The sequence below is a fragment of the Zalophus californianus genome, chromosome 2 (assembly GCF_009762305.2).
Source record: "Zalophus californianus isolate mZalCal1 chromosome 2, mZalCal1.pri.v2, whole genome shotgun sequence".
Classification (NCBI taxonomy): domain Eukaryota; kingdom Metazoa; phylum Chordata; class Mammalia; order Carnivora; family Otariidae; genus Zalophus; species Zalophus californianus.
Genome location: NC_045596.1, coordinates 3,575,771 through 3,593,421, shown reverse-complemented (window position 1 = coordinate 3,593,421; position 17,651 = coordinate 3,575,771). Strand labels below are relative to the sequence as shown.

At 51.1% G+C, this 17,651-nt stretch overlaps 1 protein-coding gene across 7 annotated transcripts in view; it reads right to left on the bottom strand.

The window, feature by feature from the left end:
- AFAP1 (actin filament associated protein 1) overlaps positions 1-17,651 on the bottom strand; it is a 146,562-nt gene that overhangs the window by 12,541 nt on the left and 116,370 nt on the right. For 6 of the 7 annotated variants that reach the window (XM_027599141.2, XM_027599142.2, XM_027599146.2 and 3 more), the window contains 3 exons: positions 12,849-12,994; positions 8,396-8,513; positions 2,231-2,345 (listed from right to left, as the gene is read on the bottom strand). In XM_027599141.2, coding sequence (XP_027454942.1) covers positions 2,231-2,345; positions 8,396-8,513; positions 12,849-12,994 — 379 coding nt within the window. Of the gene's footprint in view, positions 1-2,230; positions 2,346-4,456; positions 4,712-8,395; positions 8,514-12,848; positions 12,995-17,651 lie in introns of all 7 variants that reach the window. The other variant, XM_027599148.2, reaches the window with a different exon arrangement.

Here is a 17,651-nt window from a genome sequence, read left to right as displayed (position 1 = left end):
ATGAGGACGTCCCTTTAACTCCCTGTCCTTTGAGGCAGTGGGGCTGGGATGAGTACCCTATCACCAACATCGAGGGTCGCCTCTTTCTCTGTTATTTTTCAGAACGCTTCGGTAACACGGCCACCCCGGAGCCCGGCACCCACGCAGTCTGGCTCTGGCCAACCCGACGGCAGCTCTGCTCTGTCCCCTGCGCCGCGGTCGGTGCCCGCCTGCAGCAAGCGCGCAGGCATGCACTGAGTGAGCGGGTGAAGAACGGAGAGCTCGCGGAGTCCGCGCAGGGCGGCGTCCGGGCCCGACCGGCTGGGTCAGAGCCCCAGCTCGCCGTGTCGGCCGCGTGACCCGCAGCAAGGCCCCTCGCCTCTCTGTGCCTCGGTTCCCTCATCTGTGACGTGGTCATTCTCAGGGCTGTAACCAGGGTCAACTTAGTGTTTACAAAGCACTCGGAACAAGCACAAGATGGGGACGCCACCGCTGCTCATTAAATAAAAGGAATGAGTGAAGAGGAAACCATTCCCCAGGAAACCCCTCCGAGATTTGGCCAGTGTCACACCACTAACTGATGTCACCTTAAAATCCCCACCCCAAGCTCCTCTCCTCTAATTATGTTGGCCTCTTGATAATACTAAGAAGGACCGTCTCTGGAAAAAGACCTTGAAGAGATGAAGACGTCACAGGCGTGATGGAGGCCCACCGACTTCGGAGCTTCCACTGCCTCCTGCACCTGATTACCCCTCGGGGGCCTCTTGCGCGTCATGCACCGCCCCCCACGGCTTCACGCCCCACGGCACACCACACAACACCACTCTCGCTGGCCTGCACCTGTGCTGCCCCACTGGACGTGCAGAGACTTCTGGGCAGGAGCGTGGGGTGAGGGTTCCCAGCGGAGGCGTGGGCCAGGGGGGCAGCTGTGGCTCTGGGCCGGCAGCTAATCTCCCTGAGCCTCAGCTTCACCCTCTATAAAGCAGAAGTGGGAAGGCCTACCTTGAGGTTTAAAGAAACGTGCTATTTGTACCTAAAACCCATCTCACGAAACCATGTGATGCCTGGGGCAGGGTGGACCGTCCCTGACAGCTCTAATCACTGTCGGGGACAGCTGAGTCCCCACAGCCCTGTCCATGGCCAGCCACTTCCAGCATCCGTCCTAGATGCTGAAGTCACCGAATCCCGCAGCGCAAACCATCACGATGGCGATGCAACTGTGTGTTTATGAAGGCAGGTGCAAAATCTTCTGTCCCCAGTGCACCTCCCCTCACTAAAAACAAACAGAAAATGCACACACAGAGCATGATGTTAAAAGGATCCCAGCGTGGGGATAACAAAAGGAACAATTTGAAACCAAAGCACTGCTATTAGCGGCCAGGGTAAGGATATGTTCCATAGGTGAAGTCCAAAACCTGTTCACTTCTTTCTGATCGGAGATGCTTTCCCAATAAACCTGTAATAACCTATACATAGCCACATCTTTTGGTCCCCATGCGGTCAAGCCCATCCAGGCTACAATGCAACTGGCTGAATTCAGCAAAGACACAGAATGCAATTAATGCTGAGCCCCTCACTTGCGTCTTGCTGCTTCTCTGCTCAGCCCCCTGCCGGATTCGGGGCGTGAAGCCGGGTCGTCCCTCCAGTTCTGTCACCGGCCAGCTGTGAGGCACGGGGGGTGGGGGGGGTGGGGGGGGGTGGTGGTGTACCTGGGTCTCTCAGAGAGGATTTCTGCCCTTGCACGAACACCTGCCTGCTCACGCGGCTGGAGAAAGGAACGGGAGCCTGTCCGTATCAGCTCGCAGACCGCAAGGCGCGGCAGAAACGCGCACCCCTCATCGACCCTGATGCTGCTCTTGTGCTTGGAGGCCCTGTGGCGCCTCAATTCCTCCAGTCCCAGAAACCACAGCGGCCACTTGTCTACACCTCCCACAGGGGGAGCTGAGCTTAGAGCGTTTACACGGCTCAACAGAAGTCACTAAGTCACCAACAGATCAGGGACACGAGCCGAGGTCTCCTGACCCGAAGCCCCTGGCCCCCTGCACCCACGACCGCCTCCTCCTGAAGCACCTGTAGCCACTTCTACACTAACAGGCAGCTTTATACAATGGTCATAAAAGCTGGGTTAAAAAACGTCACCCTTCTTCAATCCGGCAAGGAGGGAGGGTGACGATGAAGAGTCCCCTCTGACGGCCTCACCTCTGCAAACCACGCCTGAAACTAGAGCCAAGAAGCTGAACGATAAACTTACTTGAAGATGTTCGCTTCACGCCGGCTGCCGAATCCACCTTTTTTTGCTGGCTGCTCAGAGTCTTTCCTTTTCCCGGAACCCCATTGGAGGCTACTGGGGGCTTTTTACCCTTCAACTGTTGAAATAAACACGTAAGAAAATTAAAAACCAAACAATAATAATAATAAAAAAAAAAAACCTTTCTTTTTTTCAGTAAATTGTCTCAGTCCCTAAGTCTTTCACATAACCTAGCACACACAGAAAAAATGAAGGGAGGAGGAAACCAGGCTGGTTTCCAAACACTGAGCTGCCGTGCTTTTCCGGTGCGGGCTAGGCCGGTCTAGCACTGAGGTCCAAGGTGGGCGGAACTTGGACGTCTCCAGTTGGGATGCAATAAAAGTGATATAGATTTCCACTGGGAGATCATAAATGCTCACCAAGAAACTGGCACAGACAGTTGGGTATCCAAGAGCATTTGGTTGAGATTAGTAAAAGTCTGTGTTTCTAAAAATGAACAGCTTTTCTTTCCAGGGGATGCTCTTTAGGGGAGCGGCATGGCTGAGCAGCTCTGCAGCTGACTGATGTCCTCACGGGACAGATGACTACCTTCTGATTCCCTGACGGGTCAGAGGATGGAAGCAAGGGGAGAACAGAGGACCAGTATGAATGGGGTTTGAAGTACCCACAGGTTCTTAAAACACATGCAATAGCACGTCTGCCCCTTTGCGGCAAGCCGACAAATGCTGTGTTTTGCTTAAGTGATACGTGTGTACCCTATAGCCCTATGCCGTCAATCGGGCTTGGTGGCAAATGCTGATGGCTGCTGTTGCTATGGGCCTCGCTCTGGGGAGCCAGACCTGCATTCAGATTCTGGCTCTGTGAGTTGGGACATGCTGAGCAAGTCCTTAAAACTCTCTGAGCTTCCATTTGCTCATTAAAAAAACAAACAAATAAATAAAGATACTGAATCCTCCCCAGAGCATTCCTAAAAAAGTCAGGTGACACGCCAGACAGGTGTGGCATACTGTAGGTGCTCAATATTTGAAAGGTGTCTCCATTAAACAACAGGTGCCCTATCAGAATGACCAAATGAGCACAGGAAAACTAAAGGTACAATGACTCACCTTACAAACGTGTTCCTACTTAAGATAGTAAAAATGAATAAAAACAAGCACATAGAAACAACATATCGGATCATTCCAAACTAATCTGGGGACAATCCAAGCATGAGGTGGCGTATTTCGTTCCATGATTTCTACCTAAGAGAACCTTAATGCCAACAAAAAAGGAAGTACGTAGACAGATTAAGTGTTCACTTAGTGAATCTTCAGAGATCTGAGCAGCTGTGGTTAAAAATGAGAAACAAATCCTGTGCTGTGGTCTGATGGAGTCCATGGGTTGGGGGGAGTCCATGCGTTGGGGGGAGCTGCCGTAAGCCACCACTATGTGAAACGCTAGGACCCTACCAGGCACTCGGTGTTTCCTAAAATTACCCAAGAAATGGAGGGAAAAGACTATAATTTAAAGTGTACCCATCTGCTTTATGTTCGCAGAGTATTCTCATGCTGTGGCGCTTGGATTTGTGCGCCAAGCACACAACGTTCTTCAGTGGAAAGTGCGTGAACACACAAGATCAACATTTACACTGAAACGTCATTGTTCGCCGTAACTGTGGGGTGCGGAGCAGATGGCAGTTCAACCCCAAGGTTGTTTATCATTCAATCATAATCCAAAATCCTCATTCCCGTGTACTCGGTTTTAGGCATTCCACTTTCAGACTCGTTACAGAAAAACCCTGTACTACCCTGAAAATCCTGCTTAACGTGTGAAGACCGAAAGCCATTACTACCTGGAGTCCAGCGTTGCTCGCGTACCTGTGACAGAAACATTAAAAAAGCTTGCGGTGCAAGAATCTTCTGAAAAGTTTTATTGTTCCTTTTTTTTTTTTTTTTTAATCTTTGGCTTTAGTCAACGTAACGCACCAAATTCACTGGGGAATTTTCCAAGAACAGAAAGAGAGCCAGATTTAGGCCAAGAAAGACAGTGCTTCAGCCACGAACTAGTTAGGGGAGCTTCATAAGCTCCTGGGTAGCCCAACGCTGACTGCATTTGCAAATGCTCTTCTGGTTGAGGCAAAAATCCCACCGCACCCTTGACGAGTCTCGTCTGCTACGGGCTGGTGACTACCCCCCGTGGGAGGACCGTGATTCCGACAATTCTAGAACAGGACGGAAGGAGATGCTGTACCTGAGAGCTGAGCCCGAGAGGCGCCCTCCCCAGAGAAGAGGGGTTAGTGGGAGGCAGACCGCAGGAGGGAGGGTATTTGTAATGGTTACAGGACAGTTTGTCCGGAGACAGCCTAGAAGCCTTTCTGTCAGCAGGCGGGTAGCGCGCAAAGATTTTCGGAGACGGCAAGTTATCGTACAGGACCGCGTGCTCATAAAGCACCTCTTCTCCCAGGCCCCTGGCACAGGAAGCAGGAGGGCGGTCTTCGGGGTCCCACTGCAACACACAGCTTCGTCGTTAGTGCTCATGGCCACAGAAAGCAGAGACTTTAGCATATTGAGACATTATTAGTACCCCCAAAACACGTGCATGTACCCCACACTGGTACTGATAAAACACACACAAATACACACACACAACAAGTAGGTGGACAACGGTTCCACTTGGAGAGACTTCAGCAAAGCTTTGTTTTTTCCTGAAATCATTCCCAGGGTAACCGGCTTAGGAAATTTTTGTTTTGTTCCACTTTATTTTTAAGGCAGAGAAAAAAAAAAAAAAAAGAACGGATTTGACATTTCTTTCCTTAAGGTACCAGAGTTTGGAAGTCCTAATCCAGAGAGCAGAAGCCACATGACATAAGAAGAGGCCTGCCAGCCCGGGGGCCCCCAAAACCCAGAGCTCTGGCTGTCCCCAGAAAGCACCTTGCCATCCCAGCAAAGCACTCCGTTTATAGTTGTGACTACACTCTGGACATTGTTTGAGGCGCTTCACAGTTGTTGACCCGTATAATTCCCCTGGGAATCTCAAGAGGCATGGGGAAACGGAAGCAGAGCGGGGCTCCTAACCCCACGGGGCGTTGCCTCCCAGCTGCAGGCTCCCCCAGGGGAGAAAGCACCTCCTGAGCCTCCCCGTCCGTCATGCAGGCATCGGGGACTTGGGTGGCATGGGGTGACTATCAGCCTGCACCCAGGGGCCACGCTCTGATGCCTGAAGAAAATGCAGCGACCCAAACACAGTCGGTTGAAAGAAAGAAATGCAATCATCGGAGAAAAGAGGATGTTTCGGCATATAACTGATACAATGGCGTTGTCTTAGCAGGAAACCTTTTTACAAAGGACCAGAATAGCTACAGGCCACTTTGGAGCATGGACTTTAAAGCGTAAATGAAAACCTAAAGTCACAACCACAGCCAGAGCCCTTTCTATTTTAAAGGTCTCTATAAATTGCTTTGCATTTACAAAAAAAGAGAGAAATGTTAATTCCTATGTTATGCTTATTTTATCCTATTTTTATACCCTCCCGGCCGCGTCTCCTTCTGCCAGACTGTAATTACAGCCTTTTGTTACAAAAATAGGAACAGTCTGAAATCTCATGGGAGGGGCACTTCTGTCCCTTTGCATCCCCTTCGAGGTGTCTATTTTTGTGACATGGGGACCCTCCTACCATCTAAACACAGCGGCCCACACGCGCAAGCCCGGACGGGGCAGCCCCACGAGGATGACCCTCACATGGCTGTCCAGGGTGATTTCAATGCTCGAGATGGACAATCCCCTCCCCAAAACCCGAGGATCAAGTCACATGGAACACTCAGAAAACAGAGACTCCACAGAGGTTTCTCGATTAAAAGCATGGCAGGAGATCCTTTTGGAGACTCACTTCGATCTGGTGCTGGCGTCAGGGGGAGGCTGGGGGCAAGGGTGACTGAAGTCGATACGCTGCTGAAATGTCAGGTTTGGGCTCAGAAAGTAGGAACTTCGTAACACCGAGAAAGGACGCCTTGCAAAGGAGGGACTGCCTGGTAATGGAGCCCGGTGTGCTGGGGCACAGTAGGAAGACAGGCCTGGGCTTCAGAGAAGCCCTCACTAAGCCAGCGAGCCACAGACACTGTGCCCAGGACCTGGCGTTTTCGACCCCACCATCCATGCGCAGAATCGATCGCTAACAACTGCTGAGTGCAAAGTCCTTCCAGGATGGGGGGGGGGGGGTTATCTCTGAGACAGAGGACGCTGTGGGTGCGCTAAAGAAAGCTCATTCCTGGGGATGGCCTCAACCCGCGTGACCCAAACCTAGGGCATGGGTGGGTGGGTGGAGTAGTGCTCGTGTGGGCCTGGGGCTTGTCCAGGTGCTCAGCCCGCCCTGTGGCTTCCGTGTCGAAGGTTAAGGAAGAAGGGAGAAAATTCTTTCAGGAAAAGGGGCACGAAGGGGCCTTCGGGCAGGAAGGGCCACAGACAGGTTTGTGTGTTGTCTGTCCAGCACGGCTGGTGGCAGAGGCCGAGGGCCCAGAGCAGCAGAGTGCTCCGTGAGAATGAGTTTGGTGGCTGGGCCTACAACGAGGGCAACAGCTGCTCAAGAGGAACTGTGGTTGCCCAGAACCAACGGAAGCCAGGGCAGCCAGGGACCACCCTGGACGTGGCTCATGCCCAGGAAGATGCACAGGGACCGCTCGAGATCCTGCTCTCACGGAGGTCACCATGCGGCCTTCCCTAAGTGGGTGGGCTCAGGGGAAGAGGGCTGGGGCTACGGGGGGCACCAGGAGCCCTTCCAACTCTGGAGACCCCGGTGGTGGTGAGGGTAGGGGCCAGGAGCTCACGTTTCCTCACTGCGGCAGGACTCATCGCCCACCCCAGCCCCGATCACCCAGCCTCAGACAGGAAACCATCTGAGGGCCTTGTGGCCAGGGTGGGGTTGCGCAGTGGCTCTGCTCCGACCCCTCACCCACGTCCTAGCACGGGCCCTAATGCTCATGTGAGCCTGCCAGGCCTGGTCCCCGCTCTGCCCTTCCTCCCCTCCGCCCCTACCCACCCCCCCCGCAGCCCTGCTGGACTGGAAGGCCACTATCCCTAGTCCAGAGCCCAGGTGCCAGCGGACGTGCAGAGAGCCGGGAAGGAGGGAGAGGATGAGCGGGTAGGGATGAGGCAGGCAGGGAAGAGGGGCTGTGTGATGAGGAGAAACCCCCTTCTGCAATCCAGTAAGGAGCCTGCAGACCAATCCCTGCGGGAACCCCAGGGCAGGCCCCGGAGGGTGGAAGGAAGAGCGCCCATGACAAGACGTCCAGAACCCCGAGGACACATGACACTCGGCGCGTGGTAACTGGCTGGCTACCTCTGACCCAGATCACAGAAACCTTCTCTTCAGCCTGCTTCTATTTCCGAGCCCGGGGAGTCCTTGCTTGACCCCCGCACTTCCTTCGACAAGTCTGTGGTCTCCCGGTTCCTGCCTCAGGCAGGTGTGGATTTTATGACCATGGGAAACAGAGAACTGATTGGGGACATCCCTCAAAGTACTGAGAAAAGAATGAGTGAGCAAAACAGCAAGAAAAAGATCTAACATACTTTCCAAGTTTGGAAAAAACCAACAATCAACATATCCTATGCCAACCTTTGAAATAGATCTTGACAGATGCCCACTTTAAGCCACCCAATACCAGGGGACCAACGGTAGGCTGGTTTCTCAAGAGCCTCTCCACGAGCCTGCGGACTTGGTGGGCTTTATGCCTGGTGGCCCAGGGATGGCATGGGGCCTGGCCCGGGGAGCGTGCAGTACGGCCTTGGCCGTGGCAACACTCCCTTTGTGATGTGAGTTCTCTGAGCTCTTCTCCAAGCACTAACTGCTGGGCGATAACCTCTATGTGCTCTCTTTGGATGTGTCCAAGTTACAGACCCTAATGTGCTATCCTTCACTCGTATTTTGGGCCATGCAGAGATACCTAGGTGATGACCAGGACGCTGAATGACAGTCAGGGTCCTGGCATCCGGTTCCCTACTTGTGCAGATGCAGATGAACAACTGGTCAAAACCAAGTGCAGGAGGGAGGGCGTGCAGGTTTCATCCTGCCCCAGAGCATGGCAGAAAGCCCTCGGGCTCCCGGCCTGAAGTCAGGGGTCCCGGGTTACGGGCAGGCTCCCACCGCCCCGCGTCTAACGCACCCAAGGCCGGACCGGCGTAAGAAGGGCGCACTCACCGAGCCGTTAATGCACGGGACGTCGTCATAATGCAGCGCCGTGCCGCTGGGGTGCGCGTAGCCGTTGGTGGTGCTCCCCAGGTACGGGTTGGCAGAGATGCCGCGCCTGTTCATGAAACTGAGGGAGAAGAAGTGGGTTAGACGCCCCCAAGCAATCCAGAGCCTTCCGGGAGTCCAGCTGGATGCTCAGGGCCCGGCCGGAGGTGACGGGGGACAAAGCAGCAGCCGGCACCCCGGCAGAAGCGGGGTGTCCGGTGAGAGTGCCGAGGACGGTGCCGAGAGCAGCCGCCCCGCAGGACTGTGGCAAGGACGGTGGTGATGCGTGCTGGACACGAAGCGCCACCTGGCTGTCCTGCTCCTTGTGCGTGTACTGCTCATCGCCACCTGACGCGGCGTCTGATTAGCTCGTCCCCCAAAACGTCAGCCTCAGGACAGCACGGCCGTGGCCACTCTTGCTCATTCTGGACCTTAAGTGTCGGGCCAAGAGGCTCTTGGCCAGTGTGGGCTGGATGCAAGGACGTGCCAACGGCTGACTCGTGAAGTTACGTTTGTTAGAAGTGGGAGATGTAAGCGCCCAGGGAAGAGAGAACTCAGAGAGCACTTCTTCTACACTAAAATAAAGAAGTAAATAGCTAAACGAAAATAGTCTGGAATTATATAAACTTTTTTTTTTTTTTAACGTAGGCTCCACACCCAGTGTGGAGCCCAATGCAGGGCTCAGACACCACCCTGAGATCAAGACCTGAGCTTCAGTCAAGAGTTGGATGCTTAACCAACTGAGCCACCCAGGTGCCTTCCCCCCAAAATGGTATTTTTAAAAAAATTGTTTCTTTGCAGGATCTTACATTTCTGTGATAACTAGCTGCATAAAAATGGGAGGAAATAAAACTGGTGAGGGCAGGACAGGGAATGAGGAGGTCTCCCAGCGAGGCCAGCCCCTGGTTCCCCGGAGAAGCAGAGGAAACTGCGGTCCAGGGGGCCTCTCCCCGCGGTTCCGAGTGCAGGCGCGCCCCCTGCTGGGCGAAGGCGGGCACGGCAGTCCCGCCTTCTTTCATGTGTTCACAAGGGACGAAAACTTGGAGGATTATTCCGTACTCACAATACAGATAATTATGTATAGGAAAAGGGAATGTGTAGAAAAGGAACATGCAAGAAGGAAAGAGAAAAATTTAATCACATAAGTCTTCTGCCACAACAGAGGAGGATTTTTTGTCTTAAAATATATATTTAAGTGTTTCTAATGTAAACGTCTCGTTTGAGGGGTTTTGGGGGTGAGGCACCATGTGCACACGGCTGCTGCACACCCCGCCCAGCGGTCAGTGACCGGGCGTCTGGAGCCCAGCAGCAGAGACCATCACATGCTTGCCGTGTGGCACCATGCACACTGGGCAGGGATGCCAGGACGGAGCAGGGTCCACCGGGGGGAGGACAGAGCTCAGAGCGGACACCAGCAGGGTGCTGCGTGTCACGGGGCGTGGGAATGAGCAAAGCCACAGACGAACGGGTGCCCCAGCTGGAAGAGGCCTGGGCCTTCCAGGGAGGGCCCCACATCCCAACACAGGGGTCACCCGTGGAGCCCTGGCTGCGGACCAGGCCCCCGTCCTCTGCCTGGGTGCAACAGAGTCTTTAAACGCATATAAAAGTGGAAATGCAGTGAGAGAGCCCACGCCACTCGTTAAAAACGTAAGCCCCTCAGAGGAAGTACTCGTACTGTGTGAAAATATAATGTAAGGTCTACCAACTTACCACGGCCAAGTGTGCGGTTCTGGGGCAGTAAGTGCATCCATGCGGCTGGGTGGCTGGCACGGCCCTCCACCCCCAGCGCTTCCCCACCCCCCGCCCCGCCCCGGGCACCTGCCCACACCTGCCTCCTGCCTCTGTGGATTGGCCACAGGAGTGCATCAGACAGAACGCGTGCCCTTGTTCCTGCCTCATTCACCCAGCACAACACCCTTGAGGTTCATGCCCATTTTAAGGGGTTCCTGTGAGAAGGCGACTCAGGTTGACAGGTCCCTTCTGGTCTGTCCGCTGCCCTCTCTCTGCCCACACTGATCCATGGCCTTTTAGCTCCACCACTATGACTATAGCCTGCTCACGGGCCACTTGAGAACAGTTTTAGGAAAAAAAATTCAGAATGTTTCCTTGTGTCAGATAATCTATGCATCTCATTTAAAAATAGGCTAGGTCTTGGGAAAATAGATTCCAGGGTTTACCGTTACTGATATTCCTAAATACACTTCTCCCGGGAGAATTTAAATGACTATTTCTTCTTTTACTGCCTTCTTCCCAAAATACACCACTGTCCTCTCCCCCTCAGACATATCCAGCACACAGACACTTCCCCCTGACGACCTTGAAAGGATTCATTAACCAGCTGCCAATCTGCATAAAAGCAAAAATTAATTTAATCTCAGGACATTTATTACACTGGCAAGCTGCCATATTTTATATTTTGAACATCATTTGCTTGTTAAATCTCTTCTCTTGTTTTATATACGTTTAGCTAGAGAACTGGAAAACAAAAATAACCTTTATTGCTAACTAACATTTATAAAGATTTTAATTAGTAGCAAAAATTCCCGTGGCCGAAAACTCCTTACGCACGTATTTTTAATAAATAATTTTTCAATACTGCAATCTACGCTCCTTTCTCAAAACCAGGACCTTCCCACATTTGGTTTAGATTAATACTCATCTGGAAAGCGGAGGCTGAGTTTTGTTCTAGGGGAAATCCTGTTATTCGGGCTGCTCTAATGTGTGGTTATTAGTTGGCTGATTACAGCTGAAGACACACGTGCATGAGGAGGGGCTCCATGATCTAATAAAGTTCCAAAGGAGCAGTTAAAAACCACAAACTCCTTTCTTTTCATGTTGCTCTAGATGTGGAGATTTTGCAAAACCCGGTTTATGGATATTACATTTCTTAAAAAGCCACTTGATTAAATGTGCTCATTTACTGTGTGTGCTGAAAGATTAGGGGGTTCACTGTAATCCACGTGCACATGGCCGACGGGATAGGGGGTGTTTATGGAAAAATAATGAATAGGAACAGAAGAGTCAGTACTTGACTATGTCACCCTGATTTGACACAAAGGACAGTCTGTAAGAAGTACAGGGAGTCTAGACTTTAGGAAACCTCTACTGTCACTGGAGATTTTCTGAAAGAGTCGTACAGAAATTAATCCATGTTGTCAAGGCTATTCACCTGAGCTAGGCATAACATGGGGCTCGATCCCTCCTAGGAGCTCATGTTGCCTCTACTGGCCCCAGAGCATCCCAGCCAAGCACTAAATGTTCCTTCTACAGCACCACTCGAGAGACACACGGAGACTGCTCGAACTCCCCCCGCCACACCACGCTCGTGTTCAAACTAGATGGCGGAGCTCATGGTAAACAGGCCAGTGTCGCTGTGGATACTGGGTCTCCCCATCACAGAGCTGCTGGTATGTTCATCATCACAGGCAGACGATACAACTCAATCACCTGCTTTGTTCCCAGGCGCCTGTCCTTGGCTTCAAATGCAGACTCTCTACCAATGAGGGTAGAGAGGGTAGTAGAAGCAGGGGTCCAGGGACTGTAGACAGGAGACCAGAGGAAGCTCCAGATGTTGCCCCAGATACTGCCTCCGCTAGCCTGGTCTCTACAAAGGGAGCTCAGGCACTGAGAGGTTATAGATCCCTTGTCCAGACTTTCCACTTAGTGAATACCACGCAGGACCAGAGCCCGAGGTCCCTCCTCCTCATCCAGCGCCCCTCCCCTCACAGCCCCAGGGCAAAGGCCTTACAGACCAGTACTATTATGAAACCAGTTCTGGCCTTTTGGGCTGCCTGAATCTCAAATGCCCTCAGGGTCTGTGGACCTAACCTTGAGAACTGCTGCTATCATTATCTTCGTTGTCATTATGTTACAGAAAGATGGTTCAAAACAATGTTTTCATACAAATAAGCCTTTTAAAGAAAATAAAACCACAACTTAAGTTTTAAAAGTACATGACCGATGACCTTGAAAATTCAGTCCTCCTTACAGCAGATGTAAATCATTTGTTGCATAGAATTGTCCCCTTAATACAGGGGTCAGCGATCTAAGGCCATGGGACCCATCCAGTCTGCTGCGTGTTTTTGCAAATAGTTTTATCGGAACACAGCACACGGGTTCCCTTACCCACGGTCTGTGGCTGTGATGGCAGAGTGAGCAGCTTCAACAGGAAACATTTGGCCCCCAAAGCCAAAAATACTTACTGTCTTGCACTTTACAGAAAAAGTTCGCCACCCCTGCTCCAACAGAAAACACAGAGGGAGGAAATGACAAATATTTCAGCAGAGTTTGCATCAACATAATACAAAAGGGAGAGTCTTTAGTTGTTTTTCCCCCCGAGTCCATGCACACAAAAAGTTAAAGAATTAGTGAAAGAAGAGCATTGTTTGGCTTCAGGGCCACTTCACACGGATCTTACCAGAAGGTTTGTTTGGCCGTCTGGATGACGTTCGCAGACGTCTCCACGTCAATGTAGTCGTAGTGCAGGGCCCCGGGGTCTGTGGAGGACCCCGTCTCGGCCAGCAAAATCCCAATCCATCTGCCCATGTCCTCAGAAGAGGAGGCCTGGGGAGGAGAAGGGAGAAGCGTGCGTGCACTTAAGTGATGGTAAGGGGTCTCATATTCCCGCACGTCTGCATAGACACCGTGTAGCAGCAAAGCCAATGCGACCAAAAGCACATGAGGGGCATAAAGAGGCGTGGAGACGCCGTCCCAGCCTGAGCGATGCACTCATACTGCGTGCACACCAAGTCTCGATGCAGGAAGTTACAGCATGATTTCCACCCAAGGAAACAAAATCTGAGTCCTACAGTGCCGTCCGATTACTTTGGGGAAAGGCAGCAGGTGTGAGGTGCAGGAATTGCTGCAGGGAGTTAAATCTCAGTTGGAGGAGGTCGCCTAGAAAGCGTCATTAACTTGGCAACAAAATCTGGCCAGAAGGAGGAGCCCCTCCAACCTGGGCCTGGCCTGACCTGGAAACCCCATGGGACCCACACCTCTGTGGGCTCCAAGCTCTGTCCCCCCCCCCCCCCCGTAGCCCTTGTTGGGGCCTCCTAACCTGGCCTGAAATGGCAATCTTAATTCCCCTGATTAGATGGTACAACGACTTTCTTTCCTATCTTCTGTGTTTACGTAAGCGCAATCATGCTTTATAGCCCCTAGCTGCTTTATGCATGACATTTTTAAGATCTTTGAAATGGTCCCCACCCCAAATTTGATCTGCTGAATGTGCCAGTCTGAAATATAGCTTTAAGATCCTGTTCATTAAATTTCTAAGTCACCCTTGCGACATGATTTAGAAAATCAGAAGTTTTACATTTATAATGGTATTCAAAACATTTGATTCATCAGAATATGATGTTTAAAGTTTAGGGGACGTTGAGCTATTAAGTGCATGAGTTAATGGAATGTGAAAGAAAAAATAAGTATTTTCATTAAAATTACTAATTTTCAATATAAAGAAAGATCTATTTTTTAAAGATTTTATTTATTTATTTGTCAGAGAGAGAGAGAGAGAGAGAGAGAGAGAGCGCGCACAAGCAGGGGGAGAAGTAGAGGGAGAGGGAGAAGCAGGCTCCCCACTGAGCAGGGAGCCCGACAAGGGACTCACTCGATCCCAGGACCCTGGGATCATGACCTGAGCTGAAGGCAGATGCTTAACCGACTGAGCTGCCCAGGTGTCCCAGAAAGATCTATTAAGTTTAGCTCAAAGACGTAAAGAAAATGAGGTTTTATATTTACAGGCTTGACAGGCTGAACAGAGATCAGAATACATGTAATTGTAAATATTCCCAGGGCCGTTAACATGGGAGAAACTATTTTTCATGTGGCTCATACAATGGGCTAGTAACAAATCCCTCCTAGCCAGTACTGAGTGAGGCCCCAGGACAAGCTGCAGGGACTCCAGTCATGAGCCTTGCAGAGGGAGAAGGTAGCCAATGTTCATGGAATGAAAATGAATTCATTTGAATACTTGGGTAAATAAAAATCAAAAATGTGTTATCTTCACTGGTCTTTCTGTCCCTCCCCAAAACAAAATCTGCAGCCACGATGTATCTGTGACTCAATCTATACTGATGTGTCTGTTACTACCCTACCTGAGCATTTTTAAAAGTATTTTAACACACTATATAACACGGGATTGATACAATTACACTAGAGCTCATTAATTATTTTCTTCATAGTTTATAGAATTTTCTCATAGGCTTGTGGAAAAAAAACCCTGTGATGTTGAACTGAAATTAGAGGTTATTGGTTATGATCTCATGGTTCTTAATACAGAAATAGATACGGATGTGGATGTGTGAATGCACATGCATGTGTATATGTATGTTTACAAATACATACATGTACATAACACACACACGTGCACAAATACACACACACACACACACACACACACCTATTTCTGAGTCCCACCTGGAGGAACCCACTAAGAGCTCTCTGGAGAAATGGCTGAGGGGCAAGGAAAGGTACAAGATGAGCCCAGAACATCTTATCAAAGAATGGCGGGGCCCGTGGTGTCTTATCCCAGGGGCACAGCAAAGGCCGCAGGGGTGAGTTCGAAGGGCCTTCTGCTGACCAAATCTGGGATGATTCCACCAAAGTAAATCATGACAATAAAGCATATAATCACTGATTAAAACAATATTCTCTGAATCCCCCCTGATACACATACATAAAGGGATTAATAATTAAATGGGAGGAGCGGGAAACCTTCCTTACAGTAGGTGTGAACTAATGTGTATAGAAGGAATGATGGAGTTTCAAAGTCCCTATTTAGCACCTGTCATTATAACGACTGTTTCAGGTAAGCGTCATCAATGGACGCTAACGTTAGCAGGCGCAGAAGTGAGTGATGATGGGGTATTTACATAGATGGCCTCAACATACCTTCCCATATGATGCTTTTAAAGACAAAGGGAAAGCCCAGTAAGTGTGCGGTGGGGAAACCGCGCAGACACCCTGCCCAAGGGGAAAAGTGGACACTATTGGCTGTTGGGGGGGGGTGACAGGTGCGACTCCCGGCGGGACGCGCTGCGACACCCACCACGGGCTCCGGCTGGGGAGCCCACCTGGAGCCCAACAGCAGGGAAACAGCAGATGCGCCCAGACTGAGCAGCCTCTATGCAGTAACTGGTCTGTACCCTCCACATGTCTCCACACCATGAGGCCAGCCAGCCGGAGAAAGAGACAGTGGCTGAGGCGACACACAGTCTGGGGTTTCCTCCTGCCTGCAAGGGACACTGTCCAGCTCGGAAAAGCCGATTAAGATCTATGGATCAGATTACAGGGGTGTGTAAACGTTAATTTCCTGATTTTTTTTTTTTTTTAAACTTTTTATTTATTTATTCATGAGAGACAGAGAGAGAGAGAGAGAGAGAGAGAGAGGCAGAGGGAGAAGCAGGCTCCCAAGGAGCAGGGAGCCCGATGCGGGACCCGATCCCAGGACCCCGGGATCATGACCTGAGCCGAAGGCAGACGCTTACCCATCTGAGCCACCCAGGCGCCCATAATTTCCTGATTTTGATAATTATATTCTGGTTTTGGTAAGGGAATGCTTTTGCTTTTAGCAAATTCGCAATAAAGTATTGAGGGAATAAAGGGGCAACACAGCTGTAAAAGGTTCTGAGAAACTTCACACAGAAGGAGAGGAATGGGGGAGGGGGGAGCGCAGGAGACCCCCCACACAGGAAAATATTATTATCGGGGGATATGGATGGAGAGTGCATGGAAATTATTTCTGATATTATCATGACTTTCCTGAAATTATCTCACAGTAAAAGTTAAAATGACCTTAGAAAACATACAGATTACATTTCCTGGCTGGTGCACTGCCTTTCATGACTGAGCGATGCAGGCTGCCTGTGTGTGATGGGTGCCGCGTGGTTCTGCGCGCGCGTGCGCGTGTGTGATTGATGACCGGGCCGTGGAGGAAGGGGCTGCCCTCCCTCACAAGGACTGGGGGCCCTTCCCACCTGCGGGCTGCAGGTGCACAAGGGTGCCTTCCTCACCAGGCCGCCCCCAGGTCTGCCTCTCTCCCTTCCGGGATCAGGCATGCGCCAACTCAGACCTCCCCCACTGCGCCCCATCCCAGGGCTGCTGCCGAAGCTGGCCCAGGAGACCTGCCTTGTTTCACATCAAGGCCACAGTTTCCTCCTTTGTGTTTTTAGCTGTCTCCCTGCACCCACCCTAGTTTTCAGCCTGCATAAATCTTACTAAGTACAGACTCTGGCCCAACACTCACATTTTATAGGTGAATCAAAAAGCCCAGGGAGAGAAAAAGACGTGGTGTGATCCCAGTGGGGGCAGAATGAGGACGGGGGCCCAGGAGTGTGGACCCCAGGCGGGGGGGGGGGGGCAGGAGTGTGGACCCCAGGCGGTCCCAGGACCGCCGAGTCCACAGCCGGCCACCTTCCATCCTGGCCAGCCTCACAGGTTACCAGCCCGTGGGACGAAGAACAGTGTTAGTCTTTTCCCAGCCCCGCGAGAAATAGTCGTTTCTGTCAAAAGAGTCTCCGAAACAAACTCCTATCTCCTATCAAGACCTTCTAGACGGCCTCACGGGCCACCTCGATCTTGGCCCCAAGCCCCGGGCTCGCTCTCCATCCATCTAGCACTACGGTCGTTTGGACTCTGGGTCTATCCCTGAGTAATGGAGTGCACCCGAGCCTGTGCAGCAAATCTAACGCAGCCTTGTTTCTGCCACCGACACAGCCCACGTCTGCGAACTCTGGAAGTTCACAGCCCTGGTGCTTGTGCACAGCTGCGTGTGCACGCGAGTCTGCGTCTTAGTCATGATAATGTAAATGAACAAAAAGATAAAGAAGAGGAGGTCTGAATTCATAGTGAGCAGAAAATAAATTGTGTAATAGGTGGAAAGTAAAATTGGCAGTTTTCAGCAGATAGCTAAGAAACCAGGTTCAATTGCTTTTCTGCTTTAGTGAAGAATTTGTTCCAGAAAAGCAGGCAGACACGTAACAGATGCACACAAAGCTGAGGGCGCTTTGGAATTAAAGGTGTTCTTTCGGTTTCCATGGGATTGGCACATGAGCCACGGTCTATAGGGTTATCTAAAAACACCTGTTTCGTCTGTAAAGAACATTCCAAAAGGCAAATTAAACAAACACCATTGATTCGCAGGTGGGCCATAGGGGCAAAATGAGTTATTTTTCTGCCACCTTTAGAAAGCAGTGCGCTGTATGGAGTCACGTAGCTCATC